The sequence below is a fragment of the Dendropsophus ebraccatus genome, chromosome 4 (assembly GCF_027789765.1).
Source record: "Dendropsophus ebraccatus isolate aDenEbr1 chromosome 4, aDenEbr1.pat, whole genome shotgun sequence".
NCBI classification, from domain to species: Eukaryota; Metazoa; Chordata; class Amphibia; order Anura; family Hylidae; genus Dendropsophus; species Dendropsophus ebraccatus.
Window position 1 is genome coordinate 123,928,635 of NC_091457.1, and position 17,755 is coordinate 123,946,389.

Consider the following 17,755-nt stretch of genomic DNA (forward strand, 5'->3'; position numbering starts at 1 on the left):
AGGCCGGTGATGCAGCACTGCAGGGGCATGGGGACAGGTAAGTATAGATTTTTATTATTCCGCAACCCCCCCCCCCCTTCCCACCTGTAGTGCATTTTTCATTTTGGACAGACTTCTCCTTAATAACTGGACTTTTTGGCTTTGTGAAATACACCTGTCTGAGACGCTGAGTAAACAATGTCTCTTGGTGACCACAATCTCCGAGCTTTGTTACAGCAGTTGCGGAGTAGTAAGGAAAGTAAGCACAGTGGTTCCTCAACTTACAATATTAATTGGTCCCTGGGCGACCACTGTATGGTAAAACTATTTTGAGACCATAACTCTATGGAAAACTAGCCCCCAAAATGTCAGCTATAATAGGAAAAAATTAATATTAGAGAAAAATAAGCAGATAACTAACCCATATAAAGCAAGTTATCCCATATAGGACCCAGATAAAGCAGCTGCTGGAGGCTAAAGATAGCTTTCAATGTAGGTAACAGGAGTTTTTTCGGGGTCCTGAACAGTACAAACACCAGAAAAATAAAATCAGAGCCACCCTGACATGGTGTCCAAAGGAGCAGCTCATGTTTTCACAGTAAGAGAGTCTGAGAGGCGCTACAAATAGACAATTACTACATATGTTTCAGAGGTACAGTACTGCACTTTACTGGGAGGCGCTACAAACAGACAATTACTACATACATTGCCCACTCTTGTCAGGTCTTCCATCCATTCACATGTGACATAGCTGCAGATTGTCTGTAGCATTGTATGTTAAAGGGCTTTAGTCACCTGGGAGACATATGGCATATCCACCTGGTTTGCTCAAAAAATCTGCCACTTTTTGCCAACGTACGTCCTGCTTGCCTGATTGATAGGCACGTAAATCATGGAGAAGTTCTACACCAGCTCCAGAGCATGTGCATACTTCTCAGTCTGACACACGGCAGTCTCAGATTGAACAGATATACTGTGAGACGTGCACCTCTCAGTAAATCCGGTGTGGGGCATGGGGGCGGGATTTAGATAAGACTGATGGACAGGTATGGCGGTCTTGTAGATACATCACCTCTCCTTTCCTTAGTTTTGGTGTGGGTTTGCAGCTCAGTTCCATTGAAGTGAATAGAGCTTAAAGGAGAACTCTGGTTAAAGAGATTGTCCAGCGAAAATCTTTTTCTTTCTAGTCAACTGGCTTCAGAAAGTTATATAGATTTGTAATTGATTTCTATTTAAAACTCTCAAGTCTTTTCATACTTATCAGCTTATCATACTTTTTGCTGGATAACACCTTTAAGAAAGATTTAACATTAACACCTTATCTGTAACCACGCCCACCACTGACATCACACATATCAATAATCACCCGGTTAAGGGCAGAAAAACAGCCTCTCCTGAGTAGTATAGTGGAAAGGAGACACTGTTGTTTCATCTCTCTCTCTCTCTCTCTCTCTTTCTCTCTCTCTCTCTCTCTCTCTCTCTCTCATCTATGTAGATCAGGGGTGTCAAACTCAAATACACAGTGGACAAAGTCACGGGCCAACCTTGATAATTATTGAATGCGGCAGTGCTGGCACTGTCAGAGCAGCGTGTGTTGTTCCTGTCAGTGGTGTGTGTCTCCCAGCCCTGTGCACTATGATAAATGACATGATAAATTGCTATATGATTAAACCACAACCCATGTAATAGCCCCCCCCCCCCAATATTGCCCCATGTAGTAGCCAACACAACCCAAACTGTCCCACATATTAGCCAGCCCTCCCAATAGTGCCCAAATAGTAGTCAGACCCTCAAGGGTCCCATATAGTAGCCAGCCCTCCCCAATAGTCTCATATAGTAGCCAGCCCTCCCAAATAGTAGTCAGCCCCCCAAGTGTTCAATACAGTAGCCAACCCTCCCCAATAGTCTCTTATATAGTAGCCAGCCCTCCGCCATAGTCTCTTATATAGTAGCCAGCCCTCCCCATAGTCTCTTATATAGTAGCCAGCCCTCCCCCATAGTCTTATATAGTAGCCAACCCTCCGTCATAGTCTCTTATATAAAAGCCAGCCCTCCCCCATAGTCTCATATAGTAGCCAACCCTCCCCTATAGTCTCTTATATAGTAGCCAGCCCTCCGCCATAGTCTCTTATATAGTAGCCAGCCCTCCACCATAGTCTCTTATATAGTAGCCAGCCCTCCCCCATAGTCTCATATAGTAGCCAGCCCTCCCCCATAGTCTCATATAGTAGCCAGCCCTTCCCTTATAGTCTCATATAGTAGCCAGCCCTCCGCCATAAACTCTTATATAGTAGCCAGCCCTCCCCCATAGTCTTATATAGTAGCCAGCCCTCCCCCATAGTCTCTTATATAGTAGCCAGCCCTCCCCCATAGTCTCTTATATAGTAACCAGCCGTCCCCCATAGTCTCTTATATAGTAGCCAGCCCTCCGCCATAGTCTCTTATATAGTAGCCAGCCCTCCACCATAGTCTCTTATATAGTAGCCAGCCCTTCCCCATAGTCTCATATAGTAGCCAACCCTCCCCAGTAGTCTCATATAGTAGCCAGCCCTCCCCCATAGTCTCATATAGTAGCCAGCCCTCCCCCATAATCTCTTATATAGTAGCCAGCCCTCCCTCATAGTCTCTTATATAGTAGCCATGGAGGGCCAGATGTAATTCAAACTCTGAATTGCCTGGTGGGCTAAAAATAATAGCACCAGGGTCCAGATTTGGCCCGCGGGCCGGAGTTTGACATGACTGATGTAGATAAATAGATAGATGCTGTGTTTAGACTGGGTTTACACTACGTTTTAGCAATCCATTTTTTTCATTCCGTTTTTTGCAAAAAACGGATGATATAACGGATGCATTTTAACAGATACAAAAGTAGTGTTAGCTAAGTTTTTGTGTCTGTCAAAAAAAAACGGATCCGTTTTGATTCATGAATTTTTTTAAAATGGAAAAACGGATCAAAACGGATGCACACACATGCATTTGTTTCTTCTATCTGTTTTTTGCAAAAAACAGATAAAAAAAAAACGGATTGCAAAAATGTAGTGTGAACACAGCCTTAGGGTAGTATTACACGGGCCGATGGGGGCCCAATAATACCTGTAAATGATCACAGCGATCTACTAGATCGTCGCTCGTTTACTGGACCTATTACACGACCCGATAATCGTTAAACAAGGGCTGCGGGGACATCGTTACCGATGTCCTTGCAGCCCTTGCTTAACTATATACATTACCTCAGCCAATCACAGGCCGGGACCGCCGCGGCCTGTGATTGGCCGGGCGGCCTGTCAGCTGACAGGCCACTCTGAAGCTAGAGCGTGCGGGACCCGGGGAGAAGAAGACTGCAGCAGCTGCCCTGGAACGTGGATAGGTAATGTATATCGTCAGTCGCCAGCTGCGCACCACTACTACACGTATCGTTGTCATCGGCTGATCGTTGTATTTATTACATGGAGCGATAATCGGCCGAATCGGTAATAGTACCCTTACTATGCAAAGCAGAAGCAGATCAAATCAGTGGTGGACAGATACTAAAAGACAGGGTTGGGTACCAGGCAGGTGCAATTCATTTTGGAGAGATGTGATTTCCCAGATGGGTGCCATGAGGTAAAACTGGGATTATTTGTAAATGTTTGAGGGGCTAAGAGCAGGAAAGGAGTCAAGGAGTGTAGGCAAGCAGGAAAGTAGTCAAACAATGGGAGGAGGAACAGTGAGTACACCTATATGCTGTTTGTGCATTTTAACTTTTTGTATCAATGAAGTTCCTCTTGATTGTAATATCACACACAACCTGGGGACAGGGGTGGTGCTGTTTTGGCAAGAAATTAGCTGTTTCTTTTTTTTTTTTGTAATCCTGGATAACCCCTTTAACCTAAAGTTATCGATGTCAATATATTATGTAACTCTCCTTGCAGAGTCATGGAGGTTATAGAATTATTCACAATACATACTGGTCAATTATTTTTCAGCACCTTTATATGCTTTACTTTATAGAGCCCAAATGCATTAACGGTAATGGACTATTGATATGATTCAATGTCTACATTTATTTCAACAAATTACATTATCCATGAAAAAATATATATATATAATCAAATAAAATAAATGTGATCACAGTGATGTTTAGTTGTTTACAAAGAACTATTTCTCTAGTGTCAATCGAGGATTCTGAGGGGCCAATACCGCATATATACAGAGTATGTACAAATTAACTTTTAATTGCTTTGTGAATCATTCCAAGTGGCCGGCCATGCACGTTAGGTCATCTAACCAGCAGCTGTCTCTCCTGACACCCCCATACTTATGCATGCCCATCTTAGCTGAGTATTATCCTAGTTCCCTGCAACTCCGTTCTTGCAGTCCCCCACTGCTTGTCCCTTCTCCCTGCTTTTGAGACAGGAGATCTGAGCAGGATCTGACCACTCCTCCAATCCCTGGCTGCAGTGGTGTCCCATCTTGGCTGAGCAGGCATGTCCTACTCTATGCGGTCACCTAAAGGTAGATAAGTATCACTTTTTTTCTTTCTTCACAACATCCCAAGAAAATATAATTTTTTTCCATACTGAAAGAGCCCTTTAATAAACAGAAGAAAGTGATTATCGCCAAAGTCAACTTCAAATGGTGTTTTCTTTTCTTGCAACTTTAGGACCTATCATTGTCTTAGAGTATGGGACCTCCGGAGGATCGTCTAATATTCCTTTAGGTCCATTCCACCCTGCACCCTCTCCCACAAACAAGAATGATAAGGAGCTAAACTTTTCTTTTGTAACAAAGAAAAAAACAACAACATAGGAACAGTTAAGTTACATGCTTCATTTTACATTGAATCCTCTAAATATGTTTGGACAAGAATTTCCTAGTCATTGCTGATACCTTTGCATCACTTGTCCCATCTAGAGATGAGCGAAGTGAATCTGGCGAAGCAGATTCATTGCGAATTGTGCTGTCAATTTGCTTCTGTCTGCAAATTGAATTCACACCGATTTGTTAAGAAATTTGCAGAAAACATGGTGGCCGCAAGTTAGTGTGTGCCTTACATAATCAGTGGTTACACTCCACTCCTACTGTGTTTTAAAAAATTTGTTTACATTAGTGAAATGAGCATGCACCTTACATAATGCACTCCTACTGTGTTATACAAGTTTGGTTTCATTAGTGAACTAAGCGTGCGCCTTACATAATTAGTGCTCGCATTCCACCCTTGGGGTCCTATTACATGGGACAATTATCATGCGAGAAATCGTTATATCATTCGAATTTATACGATAATTTTTCTGTGCAATTGCAGGCAACGATCGAAAAATTGTTCGTATGTCGTTAATCGTTGATTTAGATCTGAACCTAAAATCATCGTTAATCGTTCGCTATAATGCCACATTCGTTCGCTCAAGTTCCGCATTTTATCACTAATCGTTCAGTGCAATTGCCCATTGTGTATTGTTTTGCTGGGATCAGATCGAGTAAACAATCACAGTAACAATCGCAATAACGATCATAACTAACGACCATCGTTCTGTGTAATATAGTGAACGATTTCAGGTTAATGATCAACAATTTAGTTTTCAATCGTTTATCGTTAGTCGTTAAAAATCGTTCCGTGTAATAGGACCCTTACCGTGTTCTAAAAATTTGCAAAAGTGTCACTTTAAGCCACTCATTTACCAATATCTAATGCTGTCCTGAGAGAAAATAGATGTTACGCCGCTTTTCCACTGATGTCCACTACTGTCCATGGCGGAAATTGAATGATTGACTGGCTGACTGACTTTTTTTTTTTTAAATTGTGATTTTCCAAAAACTTGTACAAAAACATGAATTAACAAATTCGTCCTTCTGTAATAGTCCCAGTACAGTAGCTACTATAGTTTGGCTGTTTTATTGAAATTTGTTAAGAATTGATTTGTGCATCTTAAGGAATTTGACCCAAAATTTGGGAACCTCGCGAAAGAATTTCCGTCTTTCACTCATCTTGTGACCCATCATATTTAAACTATGTGCTGGAAACAAGGGCTGAGTTATCTGATGTTCTGGATAATTAAATAGCTCTGTATTCTGGATGGAAAATTTTTAAAAGATGTAAGAAGGATACTTCTGTACTAGAAAATGGCAGGCCTAAAAAAGGGGTTAAAAAAGTCTTCTTAGCCACAAATTTTTCTTAGTCGCTATTACACTTTAGCCATAGGACAGGGAAGCTAGACATCAGTTCAAAATTTACTCTTGGGGAAACTCCCCCAAACTTTGCTAAAACTGAAGCACTTTATAATACCCTGACAAGGTCTGCAGAAGGTGCACCAGCTCAGCAGAAATGGACTCAATGAGTGATTTGGAGCAGCTCTTTTCCAGATGCCTGTCTCCATCTATAAATGCTGCTAACAGTAAGATATTGGATGTTTTTTTACTCAACGATAAAGCGGTTACAAATTGCGGAGGATCTTTGTGTCAGCCAGTTGTCAGGCACTGATCCCTGAGCACCTGTATTTTGCAATAACCTTTTATCTCTATCTAAGTAAAGGTAAATTACTGTCAGCAATGACTGACTACAGACTGGAAGGGTAAAGGGCAAAATTGTCCAATAATGTTTAATAGATACTAAGTAGTAAAGTTAAAATGATAACTTGATAAAGTAAATTGTATTTTATTTTAGTTAGGCGTATGTGAAGTTATAACATATTTTTCAATTAAATTAACCAGAGCAGTGTCAGGGTAGCTTCACACGTACTGGATCCGCAGCAGATTTCATGCGGCCAGTTTGCAGCGAAATCCAGTGCGGATCCTGGTAGTGTGAAGGTCACATACCTGCAGCAGAATTTTCATTCCTGCCATGCACTGATTGGCTGATGGGGAGCAAGGGGAGCCAGGAGCCTCACACAGCCGCGGTGGCAAGCAGGTAATTTATGCTCTGGGCCGGGGGCAGCAAGATGCGGGGGGATAAAGGGGCCAGGTAACATACTGGCAGCGGAATGAAAATTCTGCTGCGAGTATGTGACCCATTCACTTCACACTACCATGAGCCGCAGTGGATTTCGCTGCAAACTCGCAGCGTGGAATCCGCTGCGGATCCGGTATATGTGAAGCTACCCTTAAGGTGATTTTAGTTCCCTCCCTGCTGTAATTGTGCCCCTAAATACCTCCTTTATACTGCACAGCTATTTTTCATTGTTTCACTGTTCGTCAGCAGTACTCACATCTGGACTTCCTTTCTCTTACTTATCTGGTCAATCATAGGATAGCACTTTTTGCTGGACAAAATGCACTGTACAGAACAGGCTGGCACTATGTGGGAGATGATAAGAGAAGGGTAAAAATAAAGGAAAGAAACAGTAGCAACACAGCAAGGAAGGAGTTACACAGGGCACACTAATGCTGCTGATAATGATGACGGCAAGCCTGCAGACTCAATACTTTTCAAGGGGGATTACATTTAGGAGGCAGCACACTGTAAATAGTAGGATCCCTGGTATGTACATAAAGGACAGCTGCTCATAGCTTTATCAGTGGTCAGACATAGCAGGGAAGTCTTGATATACATTGCAGGCACTGTTTGAACACTCTGACATATAGGCTCATAGATTACATAGTTAGTATGATTGAAAAAAGACACATCGAGTTCAACCAAGGAGGGGATGGATAAGGGGAAGTGGTGGCTGATGGGTAGATTCTATACATACTGTAAGTATAACTAGACTGAAAAAAACAAACACAGCAAGCATGTAAGAATAACAGCACAACTCTGGCGCAACTCACCCTCCACTGATTGCTGTCAAAATATGGTGTCAAGGGAACAGCAAGCAGTGGGTGAGGATCGCAAACGAGATTGTTGATCGTTAACCTGAACTTGTTCACCCTATTACACATAATAGCCGATAGCCGTTAGCAGCGATTGTTATAACAATCGTTACTATGATCGTATACTCCATCTGATCCCAGCAAAAGAATGAACAATGTGCAATTACACTAAATGATTAGCGAATGATTAGGGTCAGATCTAAATGAACAGTCAACGACACAAGCGCTATTTTTCAATTGTTGCCTGCAATTACATGGAACGATTATCATTTGAATTTGAACAATATTATGCTTTTCCGCCCTAACTCCCCCTAGGACATATGATGCATGTGGTTATTAGTACCCAGGTGCATAACTTTACATTTATCCACATTGAACCTCATTTTCCAAGTGCATGCCCAAACACTCAATCTAAGTCAGCCTGCAACATCTGTACATCTTCCATAGAAGATTGCAGGTACATACTCCAGACTCTCCATCTTGCACATAGCACTAGTTAACACCCAACCCAACTCCCTGTGTTCAGTCTTGTCTGTGCTGCTAGAGACAGAATTCCCCAAACAACAGTCAGGGGACAACAGTTTTCAGAGAAGTGTGACACCTAGTGGCTTGGACTTTTTTTTTCTCCTTGAGGGTATTGAGTCATTTTTGGCAACTGAAGTAATTTAATTGGAATGGGCTATAATAATTGTTTATAATTTTATACAGCTTCTTTAAAACTCCACATTTGCTATGTGCTCCCATTGTTCCATTTTATGCCTGTTTTATGTGCTCCATGAAAGCTTGCTGGCACTTATAATATCTTTTGTATAAAATTTTAGACAAGAAGTAAAACTAAATTAGTACGATTTCTTAATCCTGGGTAATGCTTAGAAAGTGTATCCCTTTTTATATAAGCTTTTGGTTGGCTTACTTTGAACCAATGCTCCATAAGCTGTGAAAAATGTCTAGAACACATAATAAATGTGTCTAAATCAACAAAATGTGCCATTCATCGTCAAGATGTCTAGTCAAAGTACCATGTTCAAAGAGAAGATTATTTCTCCTGTCCTCATAACAGATAACATTACTTAAAGACTATAATTAAATAGACTCTGTAAGTAGGTTTCGGCTGTCCTATACTAGTGATAGAGAAGCTGAACAGAATGATGTATCACTTACATTGTTCTGTGTAGATGGTGTAAAGATATCCTCTTGCTTAACAAGGGCAATAAGTGGTCCTCTCCATTATGTGCATGTGCTCAGTAGTCCTAGATATTTATGAGCTCTAGCACAATCACAGCAGTTGGCAGTTGTGTATATATTCTGTATATAGTGTAAGAAGGTGCAAGGCACCGTCATAGATGGGAGGTATGTCTTACCAAGGGTCTTGGCCTTGGTGAGGTGAAAGACAATCATTGCTGCTGTCAGTGGCAATAGGCCACTGGCACATGTTTAAAATTTAGTATGGCTGCAATGCAGCCTAGTTCAGGATGGTCTTTCACGGGAGCATACCAAAAATAGGGTGGGTGGCTGCTCCCACATTCCAGGTCTAGGTTTTGGTGTGGCCTATGTAAGCCTGGGAGAATCAGCTGGGTGTGGTTGTGTGCCTCCAGTCTCAGAGTTAGCTGCTGCAGAGAAGGAGCTGTGTGTTTGTGGCTGTGCTGAAGCCACAGAAGGCTTCCAGGAGCTGTTTGGTGTCTGACAGCGCCTATCCGGGTGAGAGCCCTATGTGAACTAATTGTTTTGCATAACTGCCAATGAATGTTTTTACGGACACTGTTCAATACCTGGGTGTTGGCGGAAGAAAGCCGTATGTTTTGTTTTCTCTTGTGAAAAGTGTGGACAAGAAACCACTTATTTTTCTTTAAACCTGCTGCTGGTCTCATATTAAAATACTGCTTTTGAGACTCATCCCCACATATTGGTGTTTCGGATGCGGGCAGATCCCTGCTAGTGGATCATATATCCTCAGTTAAAGTGACTGTACCACCAGGCCCAGGCTGAAGCACCGGAGGCGGGCCGACCCACCCTTAGTGGGAGGAAACCCTAGCCCCTCTAAGATAGGGTTCCATTTATTCTAATGAAGTCACGTCATAGAGGGGCTGGGGTTTCTTCCCACTAAGGCTGGGTCGGCCCGCCTCCAGTGCTTCAGCCTGGGCCTGGTGGTACAGTCACTTTAAGGCTGCGGCCCAGATACAGTCCAGGCAGAGACTATGGAGGACATTATCAAACAACCTGTGCAGGCCAACACCCAAACCATGGTTTAAAAAACAATTAAAAAGTACAAGTATAGATGAAAGACTAAAATGTGATGCAAGCAATCTAATCAGAATATGTTGATGCAAGCAATCTAATCAGAATATGGTGATGCAAGCAATCTAAAACTATATGATACAAGCAATCTAAAACTAAAGTGAAAAGCCTTGCAGGTCACATTACATTTTGATACAAAAAAATGTACCATTACAATTGGTCCCAAAAAAAACAAACCCTCATATGGCTCAATAGAAAAATAATTATGACCTTTAAGGGGTAAAAGACTGGAGTTTGAGATTGCTTGAGTAAAGTGGACGGGATGTTGAGGATCTTGTATTCTGGAGGACCCAACATGTCGAAGCGTTACATAGACAGCCCAATTACTTATCAGGAAACTATGTAATACTTTATTTTCCCTGCGGTGGTGCTCTACAGAACCTGAACACTGAAAGGTTTTACTGCTGATCACCTAATCACCTGGAGATCCTTCTCACAAAAGATGTTCAACCCCCTCTAAGAATATCCTTGATCTATGTGCATCACATTCTAATGTTCCCAAATGTTATACTGATATATTCTATTATCTGTTAAAATCAACTTCCAAATGGTGCATTTAGTGTAAGTGACTCTGTAAGAGCAAGCAGAGCACTGTCTGATCTCTCCTGTGTGCAATTACAACTATTCTGTATACCAACCGCAAACAAACATCCTTAGGGTTAATGAGGCCAGGTTACACTTTCTGGGTAATTGCATGACGGGCTGAGGGTGCAAATGCTGGAGACGCAGCGCAGATGCTGCTGAGAACTACTTAGCTATACCCTGACCATTTATCTCAGAGTGATTTAACAACACTTCTGCACTGCTATCAATTATGAATGAGGTATACAGCTCCTGTCGTATAAATATTCCTTGTAACACAGAGCACTTAAAACATTTTAAAATAGGCTGAAAAAAGGAACCGACTACATTTCCATCAATTGTAAATAATAGATGAGATCAAATTTTCATCTTTTTTTTTTCCCTCTCCAGCAAAGGTTTCAAGAGTTTCTATCACATTACATGAATTTTGAGCTGCTCTTTTTCTTTTCCCCCCATAAAAAAGTCAATATTGGTAATAAACTAATTTCTTATTTACAGTCTACAGATTGAGGAAAATCAATGAGATGATTAATTGTAGAAGTCGGTTAAATGGGAAAGTGAGTGGGTAGATCCAATTTAGGGAGTCTATAAGATATCTCACAGATGAATGACGGTAAGATGTAGCAGTGTTGAGTTTGGCAAAGGTAGCAGAGAAAGGTTTGTGATTTGGACCAACTTAAATGGATACTTAACTGGTGTCAGAAAGTTATACAGAATTGTAAATGACCTCTATTTAAAAAACAAACAAACCTCAAGCCTTCCACCACTTGTATGTCCTGCAAGAAGTGGTGTCTTCTGTCCAGTCTGACCCAGTGCTCTCTGCTGCCACCTCTGTCTGTGTAGAGAACTGTTCAGAGCAGGAGATGTTTTCTATGGCAATTTGCTACTGCTCTGGACAGTTTCTGACAAGCACTCAGACTGGAAAGAATACACCCTTTCCTGCAGGACATACAGCAGCTGATAAGTACTGGAAGGCTTGAGATTTTTTTTTAAATAGAAGTAATATATAAATTTCTATAAGTTTTTGACACCAGTTGATTTAAAAATATTCTTTTCTCCACAGTATCTCCTTAAGTATGAAGTTAACATTGATGGCATTACATTGGTTTGCAAGTAAACTCAATGGGAGGGGGGGGGGGATTTATTAAGACCGGCCTACTCATAAGCCAGTCTTGAATTAGGCCCGACCCCTTTTCCCTGGCCGAAATCCCACCTCTTAGTGAATCCGGCCCGCGCCCCAACCTGCACCTGGCGCACCAAATTTGATCATAATAACCAAATTTGGATGATGATAAACGAGGTGTAAAAGGAGGTCCCGCCTCCTCCCGGCCTTGCCACCCCCCCAGCTCCCTTACCCGCCCATCGGGCAAGTGGGGAATATGCCAGAATCGGCGCCTTCTCCCTAGTATATGCCCCTGCCGTAACATTCATAAATGTCCCCCTATAAGTTATTTCAGGCTAGGTTCACACTGCTTTTTGCATCCTGTTGAAAGCTTCTGATTTTGTTAGAAAAGTTTACCATTAACACAGGATGCAACTGGACAGAAAAACAATGCAGTTCCTTCTTTCTGATGGATCACAGAAGCCAATGGCAGCAAGATGTAACAGGCCAGGCAGTGGGGTGCATCCTGTTTTGGGGTTACCTCTTTTGGTAATTTTGGAAGAAAACAAAAACAAAACCTTGCTCCTTTCAATGGGATGGTGTGAACTGAGCAATAAAGCTTAATGCACGTGCCAGGTGTGTGTAGGGAGGCATGAATAGTACCTGTGGATCCATAGCACCCACAGAGATATTCTCCCCAGAAACAATGTAATAGGGCATCTGTGTATGGAACAGCACAACATGTATTTGAATAATTCATATTTTTTAAGATTTGCTCATCTCTAATCACAATACGCAAAAATGCCAACCCAGCTCTGCTACATCTGCAGGTAATACCCCCTGCTTGTACAGGTAAAACTTCCATCAGAGACTGTTGGAGGTGCAGGAAAAGGTAGCGTCCATTGGTTGACAAGGCTGATGATTGATTGCTGTATGGATTGATACCCCAGTCATTGACAATCTGAAGAGATAATGCTGGAGAGGCATGCCATGATAAATAGCACGGCACACTTTTTGCCACTAATTCTCACTTAATGATCTGTCTCCATTCCTTAGTTTCCTGCACAGCGAGCACATTTGGAGACAGATGTTTGGAGGGGGGAAGGAGTATCGCCCAGTGCACTTGAAGCAAGCAGAGCGGCTGGGTGCATTTAGGCAAAATAACATTATTTAAGAGTTGACCTTTGTAGAATTTAAAAAAAACAATGAACTGTACATCATCCCCTTGTGATGGGAGTTATAGGAATATCTGCGGGGACTAATAAAGGGCTGATGCTGGAGTCGGACTCAGGACCTGATACTGAGACTATTGGAGCAACTTTGCTCTGAGCCCACAGGTCTGTTCAGATAAATAAAGTGCCCACCTTCTGACAGTACTGGGAGCAGTCAGAACAAAGGTCATGTGCCATCCTCTATATCAGATGTAGCAGTGCTGAATTCTGACACAGTGACATATTGCATCTGAAAGAATTTTGCATCTTGCCCTGTTACTCTATGCATTTTCTCTGTGCTCCAATTTCCCTCAACACTCAGAAAACTTGCTTATGTTAAATAGATTCCTATAAAATGTACTGATATTGAGGAAATTAGATTGTGATCCCCTCTGGGGACAAGGAATAATGTGCTCCCCCTGTACAGCTATATACATATGTAGTCATGAAGCAAAACCAGAAAGGATGCATAAGAAATTGTGAAAAAATAAAGACAAACTCAGCTCTGCTACATCTCTACATTCAATACAATACAATTGGCTTTCTCCTATACAGATTTAGCCTAATCCATAAGAAAACTTGTGCCCATGCTATGCAATGCTCTTTTTCCTCCTCTTTGTTATAGAGATTAAAGAATAAAAATATTTTAGACAATGCTTCAAAGCTTCAAATCTCAGAATAAGTCACCAAGAGTAAAACAGACAGTGTCAGAGAAATTGGGCTTACTGTTTCATATGAAACATTGGGTCAGCTTTATATTATATCTGTAATGGGGTTAAAATGATGATTTCTTGTAATCCATATACAAGGTAGACACTGTTATATAATAATACATTATTAAATATGTAAGATTTCTCAGATTCTTTAAAAAAAAAAAGAGAAAAATCTTCAAAAAAATAAAATTAAAAATTAAAATTCTAAAATCTTAAACCCCAGCCCAAAGTAAAATTGTAATTTTGTACAACTTACCGGAGCGAATATCACCATACACATTTACAAAGGAATTGGTAATCCAACTCTGCGCTCTGGAAATGAATCAGAGGTTGTAGCATGCTAAACCGGACAAGATTCCCAAAAGCTTGTGTGCAGAGACTTCCAGCTGCCTGCCTATTGCATGAAGTACAGTAAATCAAGAGGAGCAGCCAAATCGATGCAGGGAAAGTGAGATGTTAGATGGAGCAAGGAAAAGAAGCTTCAGATTCCTTTTCTTGAGGGTTGGCAAGAATTGTCATAACATCAAAGATTACTGTACAAAGCCCATTGTAAGGCTGGGGGATCTGTGCACTACTTTTATTAGCTGCAGAAAGCTTTTGCCTGTGTTTAGAGGCTTAGCTGTACTCTATGTGCAGAGCCAGGTTGATAGTAGAATACAAGGGGGGGAGAATACATTTCCTATGTATAGATTCAGAAATACATTCAGGGAGGAGGAGACACACACGCTGGGTGGTATCTGCATATTGCTGGTGTATTAATCATGAAGTTCCCCCCCCCCCCTTGCATTTGACCACATGTTGGGTTTAATTGTTAAATGATTATTAGTAAAATGAGAAGATGTAGAGCTGAGGGAGGATCAGGGGGGAGGTGAGCTTCAACCTGTGGCTCCCCACCAGCACTTGTGCAGCTGTAACTCCTAGCTGCTGGCTGTCAGGGTTAACTGGGAGTTGTAGTTTAGCAACAGCTGGAGAGCATTAGGCTGAAGATAAAGCAGGAATTAATATGTCGATTGGGGTGAGGGGTTTCATGGGACTGATGACTGATGTGTAGAGGGTAGATATGGCAAGGAGTCCCTGATACATAGGGGAAATGCCCAGCAGAGGCTATTTTAAAGGGGCAACTCTTGGTGTGCTGTCACTGAACACAGTGTACAATAGACTGCAGACACCATGCGGCTGTAAAAGAATAAAAACATTTCTTTATTCTTCAAATATGCAGCAATGTGTTTCGGAGAAGGGTCTCCTCTCTTTCTCAAGTAGAGATGAGCGAAGCGGGTTCGGGTTCGAGTCCATCCGAACCCGAACGATCGGCATTTGATTAGCGGTGGCTGCTGAACTTGGATAAAGCTCTAAGGTTGTCTGGAAAACATGGATACAGCCAATGACTATATCCATGTTTTCCACATGGCCTTAGGGCTTTATCCAACCTCAGCAGCCACCGCTAATCAAATGCTGAAAGTTCGGGTTCGGATGGACTCAAGCATGCTCCAGGTTCGCTCATCTCTATTCTCAAGTCTATATCCTGGGCATGAGCATATATTTGCTTGTGTCATTTTAAGGCTGGTACCCCTGGGATCACAGCATATATAGCACTGCTGTATTCTCTTCTTCTCTTATTCTTGCACCACGTAATGCCATCTATAGGATGACTAAAACCATTGGTACAGAACACCCCGGGCACATACTTTCAACAGTCCTGCATTTCTGCCATAGTCCCATGAAATAGACTGCAAAAGTGGCAAGATTTCTATCAACATTGCAGTACAAAGGGCGTTTTGGGTCAGAACAGTGTGGATTTTGTGCACTGACCTATGCAGAGTTGATGTTCTGTTAAGGTAACACATTCAGAAATATGCTTTAAGCAATTAAAAAACAAAACAAAAAAAAACCACCACTCAGAAAGCTGTTATTAAAGCGAATCTATCTAGCGAACCTTGGACCTATAGTTTCTGGTATGGTAATCGGTGCCACCACACTAAATTCAATTCTGTACTTAAAATCTGTAACAGTTTGGAGATATGCCCGCTTTTCTAGATATGCAAATTAGCAAGTCTGAAGTACTGGAGGCTGCTCAGAGTTTCCACTACATAGACCATTAGCTTGATGCCCTAACAGCAAAAACTGCCCCCCCCCCCACCTCCATTTATCCAACTATTGTAAATGACTGACACGAGAAAGCTGCCTCTAGGGTTGCTTTCGGCCCCCTACTCACTGGGCCCCTGGATAGCTTCACAGGTTGTAATTAGTGACAGAGAAGCTGAACAGAATGATGTATCACTTTTATTATTCTATTCAGCTGATTCGGAGATATCCTTCTGAATAACATGGATAATAAGTAGTCCTTTCCGTTATGTGCATGAGCCCAGTAGTCCCCAATATCCATAAGAAGCAGAAAACTCCACCCACCAGCTTCTGATTGGTAGTTATCTATACAAGCTGTGTAAAGGAAGTCACCTGTCAATCAGCAGCTGGAGGGCAGGGGGAGGGGTGTGGCAACCATCATATTCTCCTGCATATTAGGAGAATGGCTGAATAGATTGATGTAAGTAATACACCAATCTGTTAAGCATTTCTGTCATTAGTTTATGCTGCCCTCATTAAAGGTGGAATAAACCACCTAGTGACAGATTCCCTTTAAGATGGCAAGTAATTAGTTCCATCAAATAGTTTCATCAAATGGGGTTGTCTTCTGCTAGACTTCTGGGGCCCCAGTTGCATTATGGGCAATATATTGTACTAGAGTCAGGGCTCACTCAGAATCTTTTGGTATTGTTGGGCCTTTAGGTAAATATTACCCTGACAAAACACTATAATGTGACTCGAAGGGGCTTTCCATGACTTTAATATTGAGTACCTATCTATAGGATAGATCATCAGTATCAGATTGGTTGGGGTCTGCCTTCCTACTGATCAGCTGATTAAATGGGACATAGTACTAGTGCAAACTGTGTGACCTCTTTATCTTTTACTATAGATCTATAGATTTGATAGCTGCTGTACTGGGCTTCTGGCTTGGTTCACTAAAGAGAATTGCCGCTTGTCCCAAGTGAACTGGCTGTTAAGAGGCCACAATGCTCCGACAGCACTGCATCCCTTTCAGTGAGCTGATAAGTAGAGTTATCGGACTCCAACTGATTTGATATTGATAGTCTATCCTAAGGATAGATCATTAATATTAAAGTCCCCAGAAAACCCCTTAAAGATTTACTGCTCAGTGTAATAGAAGCCTAATACTAAGCCATAAGTAATACAATCCTTACAATTTACAATATGTGATGAACACAATTTATTCCAACCCTTTCTAATGGCATATTCTACAGCGAGTCTAATTACCGTCAATAGTGCTTAAATTTGTGAAGATAACCGGCCTTCAGAAGCTCGTGAGAAGCCCCTGTAAAAATGCATTTGCTGTTCAACTCCCACATGAAAATCATTATTTTTCACACACGTTATTGGTTTCTGTACAGAACTTGTCAATCACATTGCCTGCCATATTCCCAGCAGTATCGGAAACTTCCAACTCTGACTAGTGAGCTTAACTCTGTAATATAAGTCTTTACTTTCTGAAGTTTAGCTGTTTAGCAAGGCAAGACAGAGAGCAGGTTGGTAGTGTTGGAATAGATCATCCTGATTTATTTTTACCATTAATGGTTTTCAGGACAATAGCTATCTGTGGAAAGATGGAGCATTTAAAGAAGAAGTCCGTCCAAAATTCAATCTAGGGCAGACAGGGGGGTGCAGGAATATAATAAAGAAGCTATAGTTACCTCTCCATTTGCCTCTGCAGAGCTGCCTCACTGCTCCCACTCCTGCAACATCATGACTCAGCAGTGCCCGCTCAGACAGTCAGTGACTGGGGCAGGTCACCACTGGCTAAGTGGGCCCTTACCAACAGGTCTTGACAATGCCAGAACCCAGGAGAAGCTGGAGCCCGGGGAGTTAGGGCAAGCTTTCGACTTGCCACTGGGACAGGCAAAGATAGGTTATTATATTTAGACCCCCAACCCCCCTGCACTGTATTTTTTTTTTTTGGACTGGACTTCTCCTTCAACTACACATTTGTATGGAATGAATTGTTAGTCTCTAAGAGA

The 17,755-nt window shown here is 41.8% G+C and overlaps 1 protein-coding gene across 1 annotated transcript in view; it reads right to left on the reverse strand.

Annotated features, from left to right (window-relative positions):
* Positions 1–17,755, reverse strand: part of SYNPR (synaptoporin) — a 100,125-nt gene that overhangs the window by 60,845 nt on the left and 21,525 nt on the right. The window contains exon 2 of the mRNA XM_069967931.1: positions 4,849–4,936. Coding sequence (XP_069824032.1) covers positions 4,849–4,936 — 88 coding nt within the window. The remainder of the gene's footprint in view (positions 1–4,848; positions 4,937–17,755) is intronic.